We start from the raw sequence: 24762 nt of genomic DNA, 5'->3' as shown, positions 1-24762 counted from the left end.
AAGTGCAGATTGGGCTCTTTAGAAGGGAGTCCACCAAATTGGACTGAAGACTGCACCATTTGAAGTATGGCAGGCTTTATTTTGAAGTTGTTAGCATCCACTGCTGGTGGTCTGATGCATGACTGAACCCCGTGAGAGTTGGGAGAATATAATCTCTCAAGCTACGGCCATTTGCTTGATCTTCAACGGCACCTCCATTATTACTGTTGTTACCTCTATTATTCGCAACATTAGTGTTATCAGCCATGATTTCTGGTGTTTCAGCTGTTGCTAAAACTTTCTCTTGCCTTTTGTTCATTCTGTTTCTCCTACAAGTCTTCTCAATTTCAGGATCAATGGGCAATGTGACTCCTTGTCCTTGACGGCGCATACACTTAAAATCCCTGAAATAGATAGAGACAATATTGTAAGAAACAGATTAGAAATTAGCAAGAGAAATAGACCAAAGTAGAAGTTAGTATAATTTTATGTAATATTAATCTTTATACAATTCCCCGGCAACGATGCCAAAAACTTGTTACGAAATTTGTAAAACAATACGCAAATGCACGTAATCAAGTAGTAAACTCACGCAAGTGAGGTCGAACCACAGGGAATTGGATTAATTACCACTAAATTATACTTATGATTCTATTTGGCAAATCAATAATTTTCAACATTTAAACTAAATAAAAGTAATTCAAGAAACTTAAAGAAACAAGTGAATATTAATCAAGATGAGAAGATAGGGAGGAGAATCCTGTTGTGTGTTTACCGAATTGTTAATGCCTAATTGCTATCCTGTTCTTGATGTAAATGACAGATTATAAAATTAACCTAACTCTTTTCAAATCTTTTAAGTTCTAAACCACATATACTGTAATTAATCTCTTAATTAAACTAACATGTAATCAGTAGGGGTGAAAATCGGTCGGTTATGGTCGGTTTTTAAAATTGTATAACCGACCGTTTAGAAATTATAACCGTATAAAACCGACCGTACGGTTTTTGGCGGTTTTCAGTTTGGCGGTTTTGGGCGGTTTTTGGCGGTTTTAGGCGGTTTTTGGCGGTTTTTGGCGGTTTCGACGGTTTTTTGGTTAAACTATTTTTTTATTTCAAGAACCGAAACCGACCGCCGTGTCAAAAAAACCAAAATCGAAACCGACCGCCAAATTCGGTGATGACGTGGAACCGAAAATTCAGTTACGGTCTGGTCGGTTTGATGGTCGGTTTCGGTTTTTCGGTTTTTATGAACACCCCTAGTAATCAGCATTAAGTAATAATCTAAATGTCATATAGGTCATGCAGATACTCTCGTTTCACATAGAACCTCGATTATCCAATTTTAGCATTCTCAATTCTCACTTTTCATATTTTGAATTGAGATCATAGAAAATGTAGAAGGTGATGAAGCCTACACATGGAATTTAAACACAAATATAGATAATTTCACAAATCAAGATGGTGGAATGGCAATTATTCATTAACTAGGCAAAACTTCAAACAAGATTCCATCATCCTCCCTAAATGGGAAATTTAGCTCATAACAATAATAAAAACATCCATGTTTAATTCTGAAACAAAACTAGACATAAAAAATAAATAGAGGGTAAAAGAAAGAAACTAGATGGTGATATCGCTCCGAGTCTTCAAGATTGATCCTCTCCTCTTTCATTCACTTTTCAGGCATATTTCTGCTTGCCTTGGCTTTCTGAATCGTGTTCCTTATATAGGAATCAAAGATGTGCCTCTAATTGGGAAAAAATCTGAATTAGGTAAAAAATCACGTTTTCCGTACCTGGTCGCGACCCACTTAAAGGCTGGTCGCGACCACAGGAAAAACTCGAAAAACTGAGTTTCTGCCAAATCTCCCAAGTCACGACCATGGTCGTGCCCAAATAAAAGGGTCACGACTAGGCTCCACACTGGTCATGACTACTAACTCCCATTGAGCAGCTTTGGCCGATTTTTCATCAGTTTGTTCCGTCTTTTCGTCAATTGACTGAATTTGAACTCTAATGCCCCGGGAACTTGAAACAAGGAAAATCAAGCGTAAAACCGCTCCAAAAGACACCAATAACCGAGAAAATGCTTAACTATTAGACCCGATACACAGGGTAAATATAACCTAACAACCGCCCTGGACGAGGCTGCCTCACGTTCTAACTTAGCATTTCAACACTGTGCCTCTTCTAGACGGCGTCTCAGGCGGCGACTTTCTGTTTCATAAGTTCTTTCTCCCACAGATTGGGCACCTCCATAATTGAGCTCTTCATCCCTCGTCCCAGGATTCGAACGATTCCTACGCTGAGTTCTCCTCGAGCGCATTGTTCACGTACTAAGACCAACGTCGGGCTGAGTTCTCGGGGGAAGTGTGGTCTGAGTACTGGGGCCATCCTCAGGTTGGGCCCTCTTGGAACAGGTTGTCCTTCTGGACTGCGGATTGGTAGATCTTCTAGAGCCCATGGGCTCTTTTCCAGAACGATGGTTAGTTTTCTCATGTGGGGTGTTAATATTCTCTGGATTTTCAGCCATAAAGGAGAAGGTTTTTCTTTAAAAGAAGGGATGGCTTTTTCTGAGCTTTTTCACTGAGGCTATCAATGAAATCACCAAACTGTTAACGCACATTTTCGTTAACCAAATTTGAGCCTCACGATGATAATTCAACACAGAAAAAATAAAAGCTATAGAAAAATAAAATATGAACATAGGGTTTTTTACGTGGTCTTGTAGTTAAAATTCTGCATAGTCCACGAGTCGGTCTTATTCAAATTTCTAAGTATTTTTTCAGGACCTCTTTCATAAGAGTTTTTTCGTCCCTTTTTTGAGATTGTTTGCCACTATTTATAATTGTATAGTGGCAGTTAATTACAAAGCTTACCAAAATATGTTTACAGCCATTATCCCACCAAAACATGTTTACAGCCATTATCCCACCAAAATATGTTTACAACCATTATCCATAAAATCGTGGGATCTGATTACATATCACAAAATGTAAATGCAGTGTATGATTTTGAAGATCGTATAGCTGTAATTTTCCTGCTTTTACTGGGTTAAGAATATCGTGTATTAAACACGTCTTTAATTGTTGAATCTGGAGATGTCTCGACAGAAACTTGATTGTAGTGATCCCAATAGCGAGCTGGGACCATTCTTCTTTCCGAGGTCGACAATGTATGTCTTACGTCGATCGCTGGTATACAGAAATCCTCTGACTTGCTAGGGTTATGAGCCTCGCTCTTGTTAGTTTGATGAAACTATAGGAAGTTTCCTCATAGCGAGATGGTCATCTCGCATACTTGTTCTTCGAGCCGATCTGACTTTTACACTTAGTTTGCTCATTGCAAGCTAAGGTATGTGTCACTTTTAACTGGTGCCTCGCTATTCCCCTTTAGCGACATATTGTTTCTCGTTAATACACTAAGTGCCAGTTTCTACATTGATTCCTCGCCTAAGAACTTATAGTCAGCATGTTACAAATGTACTCTGATACTTACGCAATTAATGAGTTATTCCATAAAAAGGTATTGCACCGATTCACATTCCCTTTACCTTGACACGTGTCCTCCAGCCAAATTTCGGGTATAACAGGATATTTGACCTATTTCAATATCAATAAATTTCTCGACGTATACACCCACAAATATCCTAATATTTGGCCTTGTGGGATTCTTTCAAATGTCACGTTCGGCTCTGTGGTCTCTTAAAGGTCGTTCGTTATACTCACACTTTTTAGGCCCAAACGTGAGGAGGGTATATTAGAGTTAGTACCACATTGCCAATGTGTGGAAATAACTTGTCATATATAATTGTTGGAATTTATTTTACCAGGATCTTAGATCTACTCACAAGTATGTTGTTTAACACCCTAAATATGAACTTTCTAAAACGATAAATAAACACATATAAAGTTAAGAAAACCTTACATTGATGGCAGCGGAATTAATGTCTCCTTCCACTCAGATCTCTAACCCTTGTATCCTTTCTGTCGCAGAGTATTATCAACATCTGAGCCCGAATGTCCTTCTCTTTGTGTGTGATCCTTCACAGTCTTCCAATCTATGATTGAGGTACTACTTGCTGTGTGTGGGCACTTACTCTATCACTAAGGTTCGAAATTTATGAAGAGGAAAAGAGAGAGATGATTTCGGCTATAGAGAGAAAAGGGAAGGCTTAGTTTTTCTGAAGAGAGAATTTTCTGACAGAAAAGGTTATTGAAAACTTGTGATTTGACTGAGCCATCACTTTCTATTTATAGGCAACTAATAGGTTTAGGTTAGGAATTATTTAGCATTAAAATAATGAAAATATCAATTTAAAAAACCAGTTTAAGTGGCCGGCCATGGTGTGTAATGGGCCCCACTTGGTTTTTGCAGTTTTCACAAATTTTATTTCTATTTTCTAAAAAAACGCTAATTTTCCAATTCTAACCATTTAAATGCCAAAACTAATTATTTAATAACTAAAATAGATTATTAAATAATATTGTCATTTAATTTAATATTAATTAGACATATAAAGTCTATTAATAAATAAATAAACCTAGAATCTCTTTTCTTTACAATTTCGCCCCTACTTAGTGAAAATTCACAAATTAGACATAGTCCAACTTTAGAATTATAATTGATTAATCACAAATCAATTATTGAATCTTACAAGAAATATAGTCTCAACTAGAATGGGGACCATGGATGTATATGCTGAGCTTCCAATAAGTGAACCGAATTTACTAAGTAAATCCCTACTTATTAATTCTTCGTTGAATCCACTCTTAGAACTTAGAATTGCACTCTCAGACTTATATAGAGCATATTATATGTTCCACGATATAGATATGCTATCTCATTTAACCATTGTTATAATCTTATTGTGATCAAAGATCCTCTATATAGATGATTTACATCGAGATGGGATAATTTTACCGTTCTCACCCCTCAATGTATTTTGACCCTTAAAACACTTAGCTACCTGTAAATGATGTTTAGTGATCTAAGAATTAGTCACTTAAACAAGAGCTCATCCATTTACTTCTATTTAGCTAAGCTCGAAGGGAATCATCACTTGACTTCTATACACCAGTAGAAGCTATAGATTCCATATTTATGTTCAGCACTCCCACTCAATCATACTATCATGTTCCCAAAATATACGTATCATCCTGACCCAAAAGTAGGCTTAACTAATAAATCAAAGAACATGAATAGTACTCCTGAGTCGAGCCTAAGCATATCAGGATTTAGATTCTTTTAATCTTAAGATCAACTACTGATATTAACTTGGAAAGATATAACAGTAAGTTTATAATATCTTGACTAAGTTGCAATATCGGTGCAGTCCAATGTATACTCCATACATTCGAAACTAGTATACTTTACTAATGTCCTGGAAAGAACATAACACTTACTCCAAGTGTAAGTACACATCATCGCTGATTATCACATTAGTGTAAATCCAAAACACTGATGAAACAGGGACTTAGTCTTTTGATTCATATGATCACAATCACATTCCACTGTGTTGACGATACAGTAATTGTCAATGAACATATGATCTGGACTTAACTGATTTTGTGTGTAAATGTAATAAACATATTAAACCATTAGCATGTAAAATTCATGCAAACATAAATCACTTCAAATTTCTTATATTGATAACTAATCAGATTGTAAAGGATTTTATTTAGGGCACAAAACCCAACAATAACATGAATGAGCTCTTCCTCCCATTGTCAATTAGTTTTGAGATGAAACCTCATTCACATTATCCCAAATTCTAAAAAGTAGTGGTAGATTTATTAATTGATTAGTAAACATTAATCTAATAAAAAAGGCTAATAAGGATTTTTTCTCCCAAAACTTTGACATGTACCAAATCATGCCCCCTGAACTTTTAAGGTCGTTAAAAATGCCCCTTGCACTATTGAGATTATTCGATTTAAAGATTTTTTTCCAATTTTAGTAAAAAAAATCTAACATGGATGAAAGTTTAGGTGCCATAATTTAAAACATGTCAAAGTTCGAGGGGCATGATTTGGTAGATATCAAAGTACGGGGAGCATGGTTTAGTACTTAAACAATCACTGAAATAGTAAAATTGAATGAAATTAGACAGAAGTCCTTAAATCCAACAATCTCAATAGTTCATGGGGCATTTTTAACGACATTAAAAGTTCAGGGAGCATGATTTGGTACATGTCAAAGTTTAGGGGGCAAAAATCCTAATTAGCCTAAAAAAATTAAAAATATGAAAGAATTAAGAAAAGAGTAGATTAAGCTATTTAGAGTAATTTTAAACTATAGCACCTGAGTGCTTTATATCTCTGTTATATATATATATATATATATATGGGTGCACTCTTGATGGGTATTACCTATGAATGGATAAAATTAGAAAAAATTGAGTTTTTAAGCTTAATTTTTCTATATAACTAGAAAATTCTGTCACTTTTATATCATATGAGCTGAGATTGTTCTATCGGTTTAAAAAAATTAAAAAAAAGTTTTTAGCAAAAAAAAGATAAGTAAAAGTTGAGTTTCACTTAAATATTTTTATGTGAACATATTTTTGAAATAGTATAAAAAGAAATATTTTTTGATATTTTTTTTTTTAATTAAGTAGTTAAACTAATCATAGAAATTCAAATTTCTCTTTTATTATTCGTTATTGGATTAAAATTTGATGATTTAATATTTTTAAAATTAATATTTATAGTTAAATTTATTTAGTATGGGTAATACCTATTAAAAAATGATCCATATATACATATTTATATTAGTTTATATATAGATTATAAAATATCAAAAAAGCTGTATACACTATAATATTATTAGAGTTGCATTTGTTGGTTTCGTTTGGGCATAAGATTCTTGTTCTTAAAACAATATATAATTAATAATACAATTATAGATAACTCTATTATTATTATAATTATTTCTCTATCTAGTTCGGCTGACAACATATTGGGGGCACGATTCTAGGTTTGCCCTGAAGTATTAATATTAATAATAGGGTAAATAGTGACATAAGTACTCAAAGTTTTAAGTTTATAAAGGGCATAAAATTAATGTTTATTTTTAGTGGCATAAGTACCTAATATTTGTAAAACTGTAATTTTCCTCCAATTTTGTGAGTACAGACTCTCTTTTGAATTTCTTAAAGAAGTATTTGAAAGTAAATGATACTATATATTTATATCTAGACCCAATGATCTAAAATTTTGATCTTATATGTGATCTATTTAAGAAAATAACAGAGTTTGTACTGACAAAATAATTAGAAAAAAATTATAGTTTTACAAACATTGGGTACTTATGCTGCTAAAAATAAACATTGAGATTATGCCACTTACAAACTTAAAACTTTGGGTAGTTACGCCGCTATTTATCTTTAATAATATTATTATTATTACCGCAAGGTTCTGAAAAGAAAAAGAAATATGCACAACATAAAAGTCTCTTTTCATCCAAAAAAAAAAAAATAAATAAACCACATCAACTCCTCAAATAAAGTCTCTTTTCCTTTTATGACTGAATCTCTTTTTTTGCCCCACCGCACGACCATGCCCCCTTACCCCATCAAATCTTTCTGATTTCACTTGCAGTCAGTCATATCTCAGCTCAAAATGAAAAATAATATTAATAATATATATGTACATAAATATATTTAGTAGAAGTACATGACCTTGTCCTGTGTCTTTTTTTCATCAAAATTAATAAAATTATTATTATTATTATTATTATTATTATTATTAATACTACTACTAATTAGCTGCTTAACATCATGATCTTGATCAAGACCGCATGAATATTTCTCTAATGAGCTCTCTCCAAAATACCCATTTGGCTTTTGAGCAGCCCAGGTCAGATTATTATCGTCATAGTTGATTATCATCTGTTCTTGAAAAACATTATTAAAATTACCCATATTAATGTTATATGGTTGTTGATGATGAAAAGCCATTTGTAGTTCCTCTTGCTTGAGTTTACAGCCACCATAGCTAATCAGCTTGTTGCAGCTCCCATCAGATGAACTACTACAGCTTCTTCCTTGATTACTTCCAAAAGAAAGAATATTGTTATCCTTCACAGGGATACAGTTATATGAGAATGAGATAGGGCTACTATCAGTATCATTATCATTATTTGTAGTTTTAGTAGCAGTAGCAACCAAATACTTCTCTGGCATTTGAGTTTGAAAATTAAATGAAGTAGTAGCACTAGGTGGGATTTTTGGATAAGAGGAAGACAACATCCTATTTAACTTTTGATCTTCTAAGCCTGAAGAAAAAGGCCTATAAAGTGACGGTATAGGAAGTAGAGGTTCAATATTATAAATGGAAGTAGTAAGGATCTCATGAGAAGAATTAGGAAATGGTACTAGTGGAACTTTTCTCTGAGAAATTTGAGGTGCCAAACCCATGAGTTTCTTTTTGAGCTTTGTGTTCCAATAGTTCTTGATATCATTATCAGTCCTTCCTGGCAGCTGAGCAGCTATAATTGACCACCTGTGATTAAGTTAAAAGTTCAAAACATTTTGTAAAAAATAATAATTAAATTTAGTATAATTAGAAGAAAAACAGAAGCTGGCCGATTTCAGAAGCTGGCCGATTTCTATTGTTACTAATTAATAGCTGTAAGTGGATACTTTATTTTAGATCTAAACATGGCATGCACGCATAGGAATTACCCAAGATTAAGTTGATTCTCTTCGCTGAGAAATGCAAACTTAATTTAGACACATTTGACATTGTAGGGTACTGTTTTAGGATGATCTTACCTCATATGTTTATTAGGAAAATCGAAATAAGGAAATATATCGAATTAGTGCTATACAAAAATAACTATAGGCACACACACATATATATATATTTACACAGTAATGATATGAACACACACACAAACATAACACACAATTATGTGAAAAGTAACTCTATTTACACACCATTACAACCGTTTAAAAATATTAATTCTAATGAAGCAGAAGAAGCTTTCATCAAAAAAAAAAATAATAATAATAATAATAAGAAGAAGAAGAAGAAGATGATGATGATGATTAAGAAATTACTGTACCTGCTTCCAATGTTAGCAAACAAGTTGCAGATGATTCTGTCTTCCTCATCTGAGAATTCACCATGTTTAATGTTAGGCCTTAGATAGTTAAGCCATCTGAGCCTGCAGCTTTTCCCACATCGCTTCAGACCTGATCCAGAACAAAACCAACAAATATATATACATATATTAATACATACTGTATATACACGACGATTATATATACCTATAAACCCATCAATGGAAATTTTGTGTTACCAGCTTTTTGCGGAAGTGCAATCCAATTTCCACCAGTTCCATATTTTTCAATGTATTCCTTCAGCTTTAAATCTTCCTCTGGGGACCATGGCCCCTTCTTCACATTTGCCTTGTCGCAACAAGGAGATCTTCCCATCTCTCTCTCTCTCTCTGAAAACTTTTGGATATATCTTCAAACTTGTTGAGAGGGAGAAGAACCTAAAGGTATTTACTTTTTGTTTTTCTTTCCAAATGAATAACTTCTGGTGGGGTACATATTAATAGACAGTGCTGCCTTATGCCTTAATAAAAACAGACGGGTTTGAGAGAGTAATGCCAAAAGATATAATATATTTAATATTATATATGGCTTTTTGTTCGAAGATATATAGCATAAGTCAAATGGATAGATAGAAAATACTTTTTAAAATTATAAAACTTTCCTAACACCAGATATTAAATTAATTTATAATAATTAGTTAAGTGGCAATAGAATTTTCCAACTCATATATATATATATGTTGGCTGCCCACACATAAAACCTCACCGTTCTCCTTTTCTTTCTCAAAATAGTCTTGCTAATTAAGTAATAAGTAGAAAGCCATCAAATTGATAGCTATACTCTCAACTTTTGGACGTTTTTCTCATTAACATGTACAGTAAGCATGCACACTTGACCAGACTAATGTGACATATATGACCTATAATATTATTTGATATAAATAGATTAAAATTTGATATATATGGAACACTTTTTAACAGGTATTACCCATGAATGGTTACTAAACAAATTTAACTATAAATATTAATTTTAAAAATATCAAACCATCAAATTTTGATCTAATAATAAATAATGAAATTACAAATTTGAATTTCTATGCTTAATTTAACTACTTAATTAAAAAAATATTAAAAAATATCTCTTTTTACACTATATCAAAAATATGTTCATACAAAAATATTTAACTCAAAATCAACTTTTCCTTTTCTTATTTTCCTTGCTAAAAAACTTTTTTTTTTTACCGATGGAACAATCTCAGCCCATATGATATAAAAATGAGAGATTTTTTTTTAATTAAATAGAAAAATTAAGCATAAAAACTCAAAATTTTCTAATTTTACCCATCACCCATATATATATGGGTGCAATAGGTATTACGTATAAATGAGTAATATTAGAAAATTTTGAGTTTTTATGATTAATTTTTCTATTTAATTAGAAAAATTTCTCATTTTTACATTATATGAGCTGAGATTGGTCAATTGAAAAAAAAAGTTTTTCGGCAAAAAAGTTGAATTTGACTTAAACATTTTTTCATACAAATATATTTTTGATATAGTGTAAAAAGTAGTATTTTTTATATGTTCTTTAATTAAGTAGCTAAATTAATCATATAAATTTAAATTTCTCTTTCATTGTTCGCTATCGGACCAAAATCTAATGGTTTAACATTTTTAAAATTAATATTTATAGTTAAATTTGTTTATTACTCATTAATGGGTTATACCCATTAAGAAGTACCATATATATATTATCAAGAGAATAATATATAAAGTGTTTGGTAAATAAATTGTGTATCACATGTGTTATTTAACTTATATTTTGTAATTTATATATTGTAATTTGAAGAGGAGTTAGAATTTGTTATTACTTGTAACTCTTTTTTGGTTGACACTACTATAAAAATAGTTTTTTACGATGTTTTTAAACAGTAAGTATTCCCATTAGTTTCTATAATCATCACCTATACAACCGTCGAAAAATGGACAGAATAGACAACAGTGCGAAACTGTTGTCGCCTATTCCCTGTATAATTTTAAACCTTGCCATATAGTACAGGCTACATTTTTTATTTAAATTTTTATTTCAGCGACAGGTTTTTACAGTCATTACATTGGAAAAATAGGAGAAAATATAAATTTTCTATTATGTTTGCCCCTGCATTAATTTTTAATTTTCTTTACAAATGTATATAGTCAGAATAATTAAACTATCGCTAATATTATTTAAATATATCTAAATATATATATATAGTTACAATAATTAAACTAATGCTAATATCATCTAAATATATTTAAAAATCTATGCATTAAACTAACAATAATTAAACTCCATTTAAAAATCAATAATTCAACTAACGCAAATAATCATCTGAATATATTTACAAATCTATATAGTAACAATAAATTGAGATATATACACACTGATCAACAAGGCAATAGTTGTCGCTCTGCTTCCGCTTTCACGTAAAGAATCCATCATCGATCTCGCATAACATTTATCTCGTCATTTATGTACGAATTGGAGAACCTACCCTGTAAAATAAAGGTATATATTAATTAGTAAAGACTATTACCATATGCTATTTAATATATAATAATATTTATTATAATACTTATTAATTATTTTACCGGTTGTGTCAACATGTGTATTGGATCTTCTATGGTCATAAAACATTCAATGAATTTCATGATGTAGTATCCACATTGTTAGTCGTCAGGTTCTTCATGACACATAGGAGTTATCCATTGGTTGTATATGGTGAACGATCTACACAAAAAGTAAAGTTAGCATGTATAATTTTATAAATATAAAATACACTTACATAGTGGGATATTGGATATAGAACCTAAGTGAAAATGATGAATTTCTAATCATCTAGTACGTCACCATTTTCTGAATCCAAGTACGGCACCATCTGTGTACTTGGTTGGATGAGTACATGCATCTACTGAAACATTTACCTGCACGAACAAATATGTGTGAAACTGTTAATACACAATAATAAATATTGTTGATCTCAAAAGTGATCAACTGATAGCGAGGTCGTATAGATTTGATGCTTGCCGCGTGTTTGCACAAATAATAATGAAAAGCAATAAATAACAAGATTTTTTATAGAGGGTTGGTCCCCTTGTGATAGCGAGTAATGACCTACTTTTAGTTGTATTTATACCGAGAGAGTTACTATCCAGATCACTATGGGTGGGATATGCTATAGCACCCTTTAGATTACAAGGTATGAATCAATACGAGCAAAACTCAAGTGTTGAGATGTTACTAAGGTAGGCGTGTGAGAGAGAGGAAGTTAGGAGGAGAGAGAGAGAGTTTATCAAACACTTAGAGTTTGGAGGCAGGTTTCAGACTTAGATGCAATTTAGGTTTCTAGGCTAAGGTTATGGCCTTTACATAGGACGCTTGAAACCCTAAGTTTATAGTTCAAATCCCTTAATACTTGCAGTTTTTTTAGATATTTACAAAAGACTAAAATTCTCATGATTCTAGATATTATTCAGCGATTCTGTTGGGCTCTTAGGGCCCAATTCCCAAGCCATGTGTTGTTGTCCACCTGTAGAAGTGTCCAGGAAAGCCTGTAGTGCAGCTCTTGGCTAGCCAGACCATTGTGGAGGCCAGCCTGGCCAGCCATGGTGTAGTCCCATAGCTGGCTGGCCATAGGGCCAGCTAGCTTCTAAGAGGGAGCTGGTCTATCAATTGATGCCCGTTTGAGTGATCGGGTCTCCGTTTGTTCAAGTGTTGACTTAGCCTTCATATTGGTGAATTGTACTGCCATGTGGCCCTGATTTTGTCTACGTAAACATGCCACATCGCGAGGACAAAAATTGGGATAACATTTTTCCTCTAAGTCCCTGTGCGGATGTCTATACGGGTAGGGACTTTACCAGCTATATTGATGTTGTCGGGATTGTTGTAGCCTTTGCCCAGTAAAAGTTGATGCATTTTTAAAACACTTTTTCTTCATTGTCTGATCTCATTTCCTCAGTAGAGAAATAACTACTTTAGTTGCCTTTATGATGTGTATGTGATGTAAGTGAAGAAAAGGGACCCACATGTGCTACATAAGTGACCTTTGGGGGGAAACCCTTTTTTCACTTCTCAATTTTAACTTTTCACTTTCTCTCACTAGAAACTTGCTCTTTTAAAAGCTCCTCATTCTCTCTAGTTGGTCGAACCCACAAGCACCATTCTTCCCAAGATTTTTACGCTGTTTCAACGATCCAAGCTTCCCACCTTCTTCTCCAACAAAATCTTGTAGTGGGTAAGCTTTCTATTCCTGCCATTTCACTTGGTTTGATTAATTTTGCCATGAATGCATGAACATTTTTCATGTTTAGAATATTCTTTGATTCTTATGTTAGATTGTAGTCCATTCGATATCTTGATCTACATGATAGACTTAGGATAGATAATGTGTGATTTTTAGACGAAAAAGAACTAAAATTGACCTTTGTTGTGATTCTTGCCTCTTTGAGTCACAAAGAACACGAAGAATATGAAGAACATGTTTGAGTTCTTGAAAAAACACGTGCTCTGATCCGTGCAGATCCTGGCCAGCCAAGGAGGCCTTGTTTGAAGCTTGGCTGGCCATAGGTGGCCTTCATGGGGTCTATCCAGCCATAGGGACTATGTCCTTAGGCTGGCCGGCCTATGCCTGGAACTGTTGGAATTATTTTACCAGGATCTAGATTTACTAACAAGTATGTTTTTAACATCATAAACATGAACTTTTAAAACGATATGAAATAAACACATATAAAGTTTCAAGAACCTTACAGTGGTTGCAGCGGAATTTAATTTTTCCTTCCACTCAGATCTCTAACCTTTGTATCCTTTCTGTAGCAGGGTATTACCAAGATCTGAGTCTGAATCTCCTTCTCTTGAAACTGGATTCTTCACAGCCTTACACACTATGATTGAGTACTACTTGATGTGTGTGGGCACTCACTCTTTTCACTATAGGGCTTCGGTTTTGAAGAGAGAAAGAGAGAGAAGGTTTCAAATAGGGAGAGTGAAGGTGGCTCAAAAATTTACTAAAGGAATGAGTTTGCATCTTCTTTTCCTTTGAAGCCATCACTACCTATTTATAAGAAACCACTTAGGGTTAGGTTAGATTTATTTGGCATTAAAATAATGAAAAAATAAAGTGGCAAATTGCTTCCCAAGTGGCCGGCCATGGATAGTGGGCCCCACTTTGCAATTTTACCATTTTTCTAATTTTTCATCTTACTTTCTCAAAAATGCCATTTTTCCAATCTAACCATTTAAATGCCAAATCTAATTATTTAATAATTAAAATTAATTATTAAATAATATTGTCATTTAATATATTCATTAATTAGACTTAACAAAGTCTCTTAATTAAAAAATAAACCCTAGAATCTCTTTTCTTCACAATTAAGCCCTAGCTTAGTAAAAATTCATAAACTAGACATAGTATAATTTTAGAATTATAATTGATTAATTAAAATCAATTAAGTGAGTCTTACAAGTAGTATTGTCTCAACTAGTATGGGGACCATCGGTCTATATATTCGAGCTTCCAATAAGCAGATTTAGAATTTACCAAGTAAATTAATTAACTTATTAATTCCTCATTGCATCCACCATAGAACTTGGAATTGCACTCTCAGTTATATAGAACATGTTCCAGGATATAGATACGATATTAGTTATCCATTGTTATAATCCCAATAATCAATGATCCTCTATAGATGATTTACATTGTATAGGGATTAATTTACCGTTACACCCTTAAATATATTTTATTTTTAAAACACTTAGCCACCTATAAATGATATTTCAGTGAACTAACATAATCATTGAAATGAGTACTGAACCATTTATCTCTGTTTAGCCAGCTCGAAGGAAATCATCACTTCACTTCTATGTCCAGATAGAAGCTATAGATTGCATATCTATGATTAGCGCTCCCACTCAATTGCACTACCATGTTCCCAAAATGTACGTATCACCCTGACCAAAAAGTAGGCTTAACTAACAAATCAAAGAACATTAATAATACTCTTGAGATCGAATCCATATCAGGATTAAGATCATTTGATCTAGGATCAACAAGGTGATATTGAATTGAATAGATATTACTGTAAATTTATCATATCTAATCCAAGTTCAATATCGGTCCCTTCCAATGCATACTCCATGCATCCAACCCAAGCTTTACTTTAACCAATGCCCTGGAAAGGACATAGCAGTTATCCAAGGTGCAAGTAAACTATGTTGTAGATTATCATATAAGTTAAACCTTGTGTACTGATAAATCTAGGAATATATTTAATCACATAATCTTGATTACTTTCCACTGTGCTGACGACACAATAAACAAGAATATCAATGTGATAAGGGTCTTGATGAATTTATAAATCAAATAAACATAGAAATGATAACATGAACCAAATGACACACTAAATAAGTGATGAAAATACTTCTGTCTCTTTATTGATAATTAAATGATAAAGATTACATTGAAATAGAGTTTTATTTAGGGCACAAAGCCGAAAAATCTCCCACTTGCACAAATATAAATCAATTAGTACATTTTAATTAATCCTAAATTCAGTCGGTGCTTTTCAAATGTAGATCCTGCCAAAACATTGGTGAATGGATTAGCTAGGTTGTCCTCAGTGTCCACTTTCTCCACCAGTACATCCCCTCTTGCCACATACTCTCTGATGATGTGATATTTCCTTTCTATGTGTTTGCTTCTCTTGTGGCTTCGAGGCTCTTTACTGTTGGCTATGGCTCTAGTGTTATCACAAAGCAAAACCTGTGGTTTTTCCATTCCAGGAACAACACCGAGTCATGTGAAGAACTTTCTAAGCCAGACAAGTTCCTTAGCAGCCTCCGCGCCCGCTATGTATTCTGCCTCCATGGTAGAGTCTGAAATTGCAGTTTGTTTAGCGCTTCTCCAAATCACTGCTCCACCCCAAAGAGTAAACACCATCCCAGATGTAGATTTCCTGTCATCAAGACATGCCTGAAAATCTGAATATGTATAGCCTACGGGATTCAAAGCACCACCCTTGTAGACTAACACGAATTGCCTTGCACTTTTCAAGTACTTCAGAATATGCTTAACAGCATTCCAATGTTCTTGTACTAGATTTCTCTGATACCTGCTCACAATTCCTACTGCATAACAGATGTCAGGTCTAGTGCATAACATGGCATACATTAGACTTCCAACTGCTGAAGCATAAGGAACCCTTCTCATGTCCTCTATCTCTTGAGGATCAGTGGGACACTGTTCCTTAGATAGACGGACACCAAATCTAGAAGGCATTGTTGCCCCTATGGTGTTTGTCGATGAGAATCTCTCTAAAACCTTATCTATGTACGTTGTTTGAGAGAGAGCAAGGGATCTATTCTTTCGGTTTCTGATAATCTGAATACCGAGAACATATGCAGCTTCACCCAAATCCTTCATTTCAAATTGAGTATCAAGCCATTCCTTGATGTCAGTCATTTTCTTGATATTCTTGCCAATAATTAGAATGTCATCAACATAAAAGACCTGAAAGACTACCACTTGGTTTTTCTTGAGTTGGTAAACACAAGGTTCATCTTCATTCTGAAGAAAGCCGTAGGTTTTGATGATTTCATCAAACCTTTTGTTCCAGGAGCGAGAAGCTTGCTTAAGTTCATAAATGGACCTATTGAGTTTGTAAACTTTCTTTTCCTACCCTGGAAGAACATAGGCTTCTTGTTGCTCCATATAGATGGTTTCTTCAAGAATTCCGTTAAGGAAGGCTGTATTGACATCCATCTCCCAAATTTCATAATCGAAAGCGGCTGCTATGGAGAGAAGAATTTGAATGGATTGGAGCATGGCAACTGGACTAAAAGTTCCCTCATAGTCCATGCCTTCTCTTTGGGTATAACCCTTGGTGACTAGTCTAGTTTTAAAAGTTTGGACTTCGCCTCCAGAGCCTCTTTTCTTCTTGTAGACCCACTTACATTCAATTGGACGATAGTCATCGGGTGCGTCTACATATTCCCAGACTTTGTTCTTTTTCATGGAATCCATTTTTTAATCCATGCCGACTGACCATTGTTTTCGTTCAGGACTTGCCATTGCCTATTTGTAGGTTAATGGTGTTGGAAGTTATTTTACCAGGAACTTAGATCTACTCACAAGTATGTTGATTTAACAACCTAAATATGAACTTTTAAAACGATATGAAATTAAACACATAAGAGTATCAGAAATCTTACAGTGATTGCAGCGGAATATATGTCTCCTCCCACTCAGATCTCTAACCCTTGATTCCTTTCTGTAGCAGAGTATAATCAAGATCTGAGCCCAAAAGTCCTTCTTTGTTGTTTCTGAATTCTACATAGCCGTCCTCACTATGATTGAGGTATTACTTGATGTGTGTGGGCACTACTCTAGCACTCATACATTTCGAAACACTGAAGGAAGAGAGAGAGAGAGGGTGGCGGCTCAGAGAGAATTTTCTGAGAGAAAATTCTTTCAGAATAATGCTGTGAAAAGCTTTTCAGTTGTGTGTAACTCTGAAGCCTTTGCCTTCTATTTATAGAAGACCACCAAGGGCTATGACTGACATTTGGAATTGAAAAAATCAAAGGGAAAAGGAAGCTAAGTGGCCGACCTAGGCAATGTGGAAACAAGGCTTGCCACTTTTCCAACTTTCCTTTTCCTACACTGATAGTTTCCTGTTTTGTGAAAAACCGCCAATTCCATTGTTCAACCATATTAATGACAAATCTAATTATTTAATAATTAAAATTAATTATCAAATAATATATTATCATTTATTTTATTAATAATGAAACTAATTAAAGTTTCCTAATTAATAAATATGCCCTTCAAAATCTCTATTTACTGTTTTGCCCTTAATAAGTGCTAAATGCTCAAATAGACAAGTCCATCTTGAGAATTTTTAATTGATTAATTAAAATAAATTAAATGAGTCTTACAAGTAATATCATCTCAACTAGTGAGGGGACCATGGGTCTATATATCCGAGCTTCCAATAAGCAGATCTAGAATTTACCACTTAAATTCACTGACTTATTAATTCTTCGTTGAATCCACACATAGAACTCAGAATTGCACTCTCAGTATATATAATGCTCTATATGTTCCACCATATAGACATATTATTAGTTATCCATTGTTATAATCCTAATGTGATCAATGATCCTCTATATGGATGATCTACACTGTAAAGGGACTTAAATTACCGTAACACCCTACAATGTATTTTATCCTTAAAACACTTAACCCTGTATAAATGATATTTCAACTAAGTGAAATGAGTACTCAATCATTTATCTCGTTTGGTTAAGCTCGAAGGAAATCACCCTTTGCTTACTATTCGCCAGATAGAAGCTATAGATTCCATATTTATGTTAGCGCTCCCACTCAATCGCACTACCGTGTTCCCAAAATGTATGTATTGCCCAGACTAAAGATTTAGGCTTAACTAACAAATCAAAGAACACGAATAACACTCTTGAAATTAGGCCTAACCATTTCCTTTAATACAATTTCACTTTTCGGTTTGTTGTCTTTCATATAGTTATCTTCAAGGAAAGTTGCATTTGTAGAGACAAACACTTTGTTATCCTTGTGACTATAGAATAGTCCACCCCTAGTCTCTTTAGAATTTCCGACAAACATGCAAACCTCAGTTTGGGATTCCAGTTTGCCTTCTTTCTTACTTAAGACGTGAGCAGGGCACCCCCAAATCCTATAATGGCACAAACTAGGTGTGCGACCATTCCATAGTTCGACGGGTGTCTTAGGGACTGCTTTAGATGGAACAACATTTAAAATGTCGTTTGCCATTTGAATAGCATATCCCCAGAAGGACGTAGACAGAGTTGAGTAACTCAGCATAGACCTAACCATTTCTAAGAGAGTGCGATTTCTTCTTTCTGCAACTCCATTCTGCTGTGGAGTGCTTGGGGCAGTATATTGGGATTCAATTCCAAGTTCAATTAAATGATCTTTGAACTGCATATCCATATATTCTCCACACCTATCAGTTCGCAAGATCTTTAATGTTTTACCTAATTGGTTTTGAGCCAAAGCATGAAATTCCTGAAACTTTTCAAACGTTTCAGATTTCTTTTGCATTAGGTAAAGAAAACTATATCTAGAGAAATCGTCAATGAAAGTGACGAAATACTCATAACCACCTCTGGCTTTTACATTCAGCGGTCCGCAAACATCTGAATATACTAACCCTAGGGGTTCTTGGCACGCTCTCCCTTTGTAGAGAAAGAACGTTTGGTCATTTTTCCTTCTAGGCAAGACTCGCAGACTGGCAGTTCTCCTAAGACGACATTTTTCAATGGACCGTCTTTGGTTAGCCTATTGAGTCTATCAAAGCCTATATGACCTAAACGTAAATGCCATAGATAAGTTTGATCATCATTACCAATCTCTTTTCTCTTAAGGCTTCTAGGTTTAGCTACATTGAAAAGTTCAGTATTTAGTGAGATTTGAGTATCAGGTCTTAAAACATAAAGCCCTCGTTCCATGTTTGCAACACATATATGAAATCCATTACGAGAAATTGAACAATTTGAACTCGAAAAATTCAATATATAAAATTGTGTCTGTAAACATGAAACACTAATCAAGTTTCTACTAAAATTAGGAATATATAAAACATTTTCTAAAAGTAAAAACTTCTTAGAATTAAACTTGATTCGGGCTGTTCCTCTTGCTTTAACTGATACCAACTCGCCATTTCCAACTTTAAGCTTTAACTCATCTGGGTAAAGATTCTCCCAAGTTTCAAGCAGCTGCAATGAAGAACATACATGGTTAGTAGATCCAGAATCAACAATCCAGGAGGATTTGTCGTTCTCTAAAACACATGATTCAAATACAAAAGCATCACCTTCGTTTGAATTGTCTAGAAGCCTGGGACATTGTTCTTCTTTATGTCCCTTTCCATTACAATTCGCACATAGAACATGATGTCTGATAATTGTATTTGAAGAAGCAGCTTTGTTAGAGCCCTCATGCTTAATCTTCTTCCTCTGATTAAAGCTTGCAATGCTAGGAGGTCTCATTGCAATCAGATCCCGCTCATGGGCCCTCAACTCAGACTCGAGTTTGTCCATGTCGGAGGAGTTAGGGTTGTTCAATAAATAATATAGAACAAAAATGTTATACTCCTGAGGAAGACTATAAAGTATGAGTTTTACCCATTGTTCCTTTGATAAATCAATTCCTAGTAGATTTCCCTTTTGGAATTTCAGATTCATCAACAATAGGTGCGAGTTAATGCAACTACCAGGATGCATTTTCACACTATTGAGTTCTTTTGCAAAGATGCTAACTAGGAGTGGATCGGGATGAGGGTTATTCATATTGGCACTACAACATATCAATAAATAGAAGTAAGGTTTTGGTTCTATAAATTCATACGCAGGTTCAGAAAACAAATAATCACTTATGTTATAAAAATACTAAATCTAACATAGTTTATTTTCCAAGGTTTCCAACAAACTGATACAGTGTCTCGTTTAGGCGAGAGTCAAAGCATCATCCATTGAATAGAGTTGTCAATTCATCTAAAATGTCAAACATTCTAGCAACCTTTTATTCGATCAAGATTGGAATTCAGCGTTGTCCCGTTTAGGCGAGAGTCAAGGCAATTCTATCTTATGAGCTTCTACCATTGTTTCGTATTCTTGTAAGTCTTACATAGTCGCCTGTTGGGTTTTATGCCCTAAATAAAACTCATTTCAATATAATCAGATTTACTTATTAATATAGATAAGAAATAACATTTAATGTTGCATGGTTCACATGATTTATTTCATGATTATATGTACATAATGTATAAATTCATCTGAAACCCTTTTCACATACTTGATCCTGTTTATTGTGCCGTCAACACATTGGAAAGTAAACATGACTATGTGAATAAAGTTTCCTAGATTTATCAGACATAGGGTTTTACTGATATGATAATCTACAACAGAGTTTACTTGCATTTGGAGAAGTGCTATGTTCTTTCCAGAGCATTGGTTAAAGTAAAGCTCAGGTTGGATGCATGGAGTATGCATCGGAAGGGACCGATATTGAACTTTGACTTAGATTTAATTAAACTTACCGTAAAATCTATTCAAGTCAATATCGCCAAGTTGATCCTAGATCAAATGTTCTTAATCCTGTTATGATTAGGCTCAATCTTGAAAGGCTATTCGTGTTCTTTGATTTGTTAGTTAAGCCTACTTTTAGGTCAGGGTGATACGTACATTTTGGGAACACGGTAGTGCAATTGAGTGGGAGCGCTAGCATAAACATGGAATCTATAGCTTCTATCTGGCGAATAGTAAGTAAAGGATGATCTCCTTCGAGCTTGACCAAACGAACATAAATGGTGGAGTACTCATTTCACATAAGTTGAAATATCATTTATACGGGGTCAAGTGTTTTAAGGAATAAATACATTGTAGGGTGTAACGGTAATTTAATCCCTTTACAGTGTAGATCATTCATATAGAGGATCATTGATCACATTAGGATTATAACAATGGATAACTAATGATGTGTCTATATGGTGGAACATATAGAGCATTCTATATACTGAGAGTGCAATTCTAAGTTCTATGCGTGGATTCAACGAAGAATTAATAAGTTAGTGAATTTTAGTGCTAAATTCTTGATCTACTTATTGGAAGCTCGGTTATATAGACCCATGGTCCCCCCACTAGTTGAGATAATATTGCTTGTAAGACTCATGTAATTGGTTTTGATTAATCAATTATAATTCTCAAATTAGACTATGTCTATTTGTGAATTTTTCACTAAGTAAGGGCGAAATTGTAAAGAAAGAGTTTATAAGGGCATATTTGTTAATTATGATACTTTGTATGGTTCAATTAATAAATATGATAAATGACAATATTATTTAATAATTATTTATAGTTATTAAATAGTTAGAATTGGCATTTAAATGGTTGAATTAGAAAATTGGCGTTTTTGAGAAAATCAGATGCAGAAAAGATAAAACTGCAAAATTGCAAAAAGTGAGGCCCAAATCCACTTGTATAGGGCCAGCCACTTTTGTAGGAAATTTAAACTGATTTTTTTCATTATTTTAATGCCAAATAATTCAAACCTAACCCTAGTGGAATGCTATAAATAGATAGTGAAGGCTTCAGGAAAATTACACTAAATTTTCCACACTTCTTCTGATTCAAAAAAACTGAGCCTTCTCTCTCCCTATCTTTAGCTGCCACTTCTTCTTTCTTCTTCCTTTGAATTTCGAAATCCTTAGTGATTAGAGTAGTGCCCACACACATCAAGTGATACCTCAATCATAGTGAGGAAGATCGTGAAGAAAGACTTTCAGCAAGAAGGAGTTTCAACATCAAAGAATCAGAGAAAGAGATCCAGGTTCAGATATTGATAATGCTCTGCTACAGAAAGGAATCAAGGGCTAGATATCTGAACGGAAGGAGTCATTATATTCCGCTGCAACCAATGTAAGGTTCCTTAACTTTATATGTGTTTATTTCATCGTTTTAGAAAGTTCATATTTAGGGTGTTAATCAACATACTTGTGAGTAGATCTAAGATCCTGGTAAAATAATTTCCAACAACTGGCCTCAGAGCCATGGTAATTGATTTACTTGCAAGAAATTTGGACTTTAAAACGATTGTTTGTATGTTCTTTGGATGGTATCATGTTGTATTGAGTGTTATTTGATGATTGATTGATGTTTGTAAATTTTCGTGAAAAATAATTGCAATTTTATCTCTGGAATTATTTTTATTGGATAGTATGGAAAAAATTAAGCAAGTTAGCTTTTTACAGAACTTAATTTGGATTTTATTTGAATTAGTTATGATTTTTGGAAGATTTAAAAAAATCAGGGCTGTGCTGATATTTTCCTGCGATCGCAAATCTGTCCGTACAGTTTCGAATTTTTTCGTTTTTCTTCGATTTTTCATGCTTTTTCATGTAATTAACTTCAGATTTTTTGTATGGTTTTGTATATATACTATTACTATTCCTAATTCAATTCTAATTATCATTTTGAATTAATTTAATATTTTTTAAATTTAATTCAAGATATTAGTGTAATTTGAATTTGAATAGAATTAGTATCTATCTTCTGGCTTAAAAAAATCTATCTTATTTTTAAATTTGATTATATCTTATTTTTTTTTTTTAAATTTAAGGTCAGATTTTATAAGATATTTATAAAATCTTTTAAGATATTTTTAAGATATCTTATCTTTTAAGATATTTTTTAATTATATCTTATCTTTTAAGATTTTTTTTAAAATTAAATCTTTTTAGATATTTTGACCTTATTTAAATTTCAAATAAGATATTTATAATCATGTAATTTTAAATAGATGTAAGATATTTTGCTAACTTTTAAATTTTGTTATTTTATTTATTTAAATTAAATTTAAAATCTGAAAAGATATTTATTTATCTTTTCTAATTTTTTATTTAATTTTTATTTATAAAATAACATTTAAAATTTAAAAGTAGTTAGCAAATTTTTGAAATGATATTTAGGTTGGTTGAAACCTAATTTTTCAAAAATTGTAGGTTTAATTTTAAATTTAAATTTTTTAAAAAAAAATTTCGAATTTTTCAAATTTTTTTTAAAAATTTTCGAATTTTTTTTATTATTTAATTAATTATTTTCGAAATTTAAAAATTTAATTTAAAATTAAATAAATCCTACATCCAACTATCCAGCTAACCTTGTTGCAGGAGTATGTGTTTTAGCTTGTATGTAAGTTTTTAAAACCTATTATTACTTGATTGCAAATAGCCATGGTTACCTTTTGCCAGATCTAATGATCTGATGGCTCCCTTGGTCAAGATAATAATTTGTAACAGGTATATTTACAATCTTCTTTCATCTGTGTATGACCTAGCAACATGATAGGACCCATCCAAAGTGTGCCTGTGTGAGCCTATGTGTTTAATTTTATTATAGATGCATATAGGTTAATGTTGCTAAAATAAATTATCATAGTTATTGATAGAATTTATTTAGGCCCATTTAGTTTTTGGGCCTATTCAATTAATAACAGTTGTTCTTATTAAGGTTAAATTCCTCTCTTTTGGGTCTTGTTGTGAGAGTTGGGAGCCATAGAAGTGGGTACGACATACTGAACCCAACACCCCCTCACTTAAACTACCCCAATTGTGAAGGCCCATTTGCCTGATTTGAATGACTGTACTAGGTTAATTACACTAGTTTAACCTAATTAAAATTGATTAGCAACATAATTAATTTCATTTATTTTGAAATTAATTTAGAAAATCATAGTTTAAAGAATTTTATATTCTAAGCTAAACTATATGTATTTTCTTGTATTTAATTAAATATAGAATTATAACCATCTAGATTCTTTCTGGAACTTAATTTAAATTTTTCATTAAATATTCCTATTTAAGTTGATATTTAGTTATCTTCAACTAACCAACTTAAATCTGAATATCTTTTGAATTCAAAATTTCAAAATTAAGTTGAGGAATTTTAGGCATTGGTTATTAAGATTCTTTAGATATTTTTTAAGTTAATATCTTTTCGAATATTAACTTAAAATGGAATATTTTCAAATTAAGTGGTTACAACTTAATTTTTGATATTTAATTAAATTTAAATTTGAAAAATATTTAAGTTCTAGATTTTATCTAATACAACTTAAAT

General features: G+C 32.9%; 1 protein-coding gene across 1 annotated transcript; it reads right to left on the bottom strand.

Moving 5' to 3' along the window:
• Positions 1 to 7311: 7311 nt before the first annotated feature.
• Positions 7312 to 9518, bottom strand: LOC115719972 (transcription factor MYB36-like). The gene is made up of 3 exons (XM_030649141.2): positions 9288 to 9518; positions 9051 to 9180; positions 7312 to 8485 (listed from the first exon to the last, which is right to left on the bottom strand). The coding sequence occupies exons 1-3, from the start codon at positions 9421 to 9423 to the stop codon at positions 7645 to 7647; spliced, it is 1107 nt and encodes a 368-aa protein (XP_030505001.2). The 5' UTR covers positions 9424 to 9518; the 3' UTR covers positions 7312 to 7644.
• Positions 9519 to 24762: the final 15244 nt, after the last annotated feature.

This window comes from Cannabis sativa, chromosome 2 (assembly GCF_029168945.1).
Source record: "Cannabis sativa cultivar Pink pepper isolate KNU-18-1 chromosome 2, ASM2916894v1, whole genome shotgun sequence".
In the NCBI taxonomy this organism is placed as follows: domain Eukaryota; kingdom Viridiplantae; phylum Streptophyta; class Magnoliopsida; order Rosales; family Cannabaceae; genus Cannabis; species Cannabis sativa.
The sequence above is the reverse complement of the archived record's forward strand: the minus strand, read 5'-3'. Positions and strand labels throughout refer to the sequence as shown.

Excerpts from the sequence above, each read along its gene's own strand:
- LOC115719972 (XM_030649141.2), bottom strand. The coding sequence starts at position 9,423 with ATGGGAAGATCTCCTTGTTGCGACAAGGCAAATGTGAAGAAGGGGCCA. Across the intron at positions 9,181-9,287 it reads TGCACTTCCGCAAAAAGCTG|GTCTGAAGCGATGTGGGAAA; the intron begins GTAACACAAAAT and ends GTTCTGGATCAG. Across the intron at positions 8,486-9,050 it reads TTTGCTAACATTGGAAGCAG|GTGGTCAATTATAGCTGCTC; the intron begins GTACAGTAATTT and ends ACTTAATCACAG.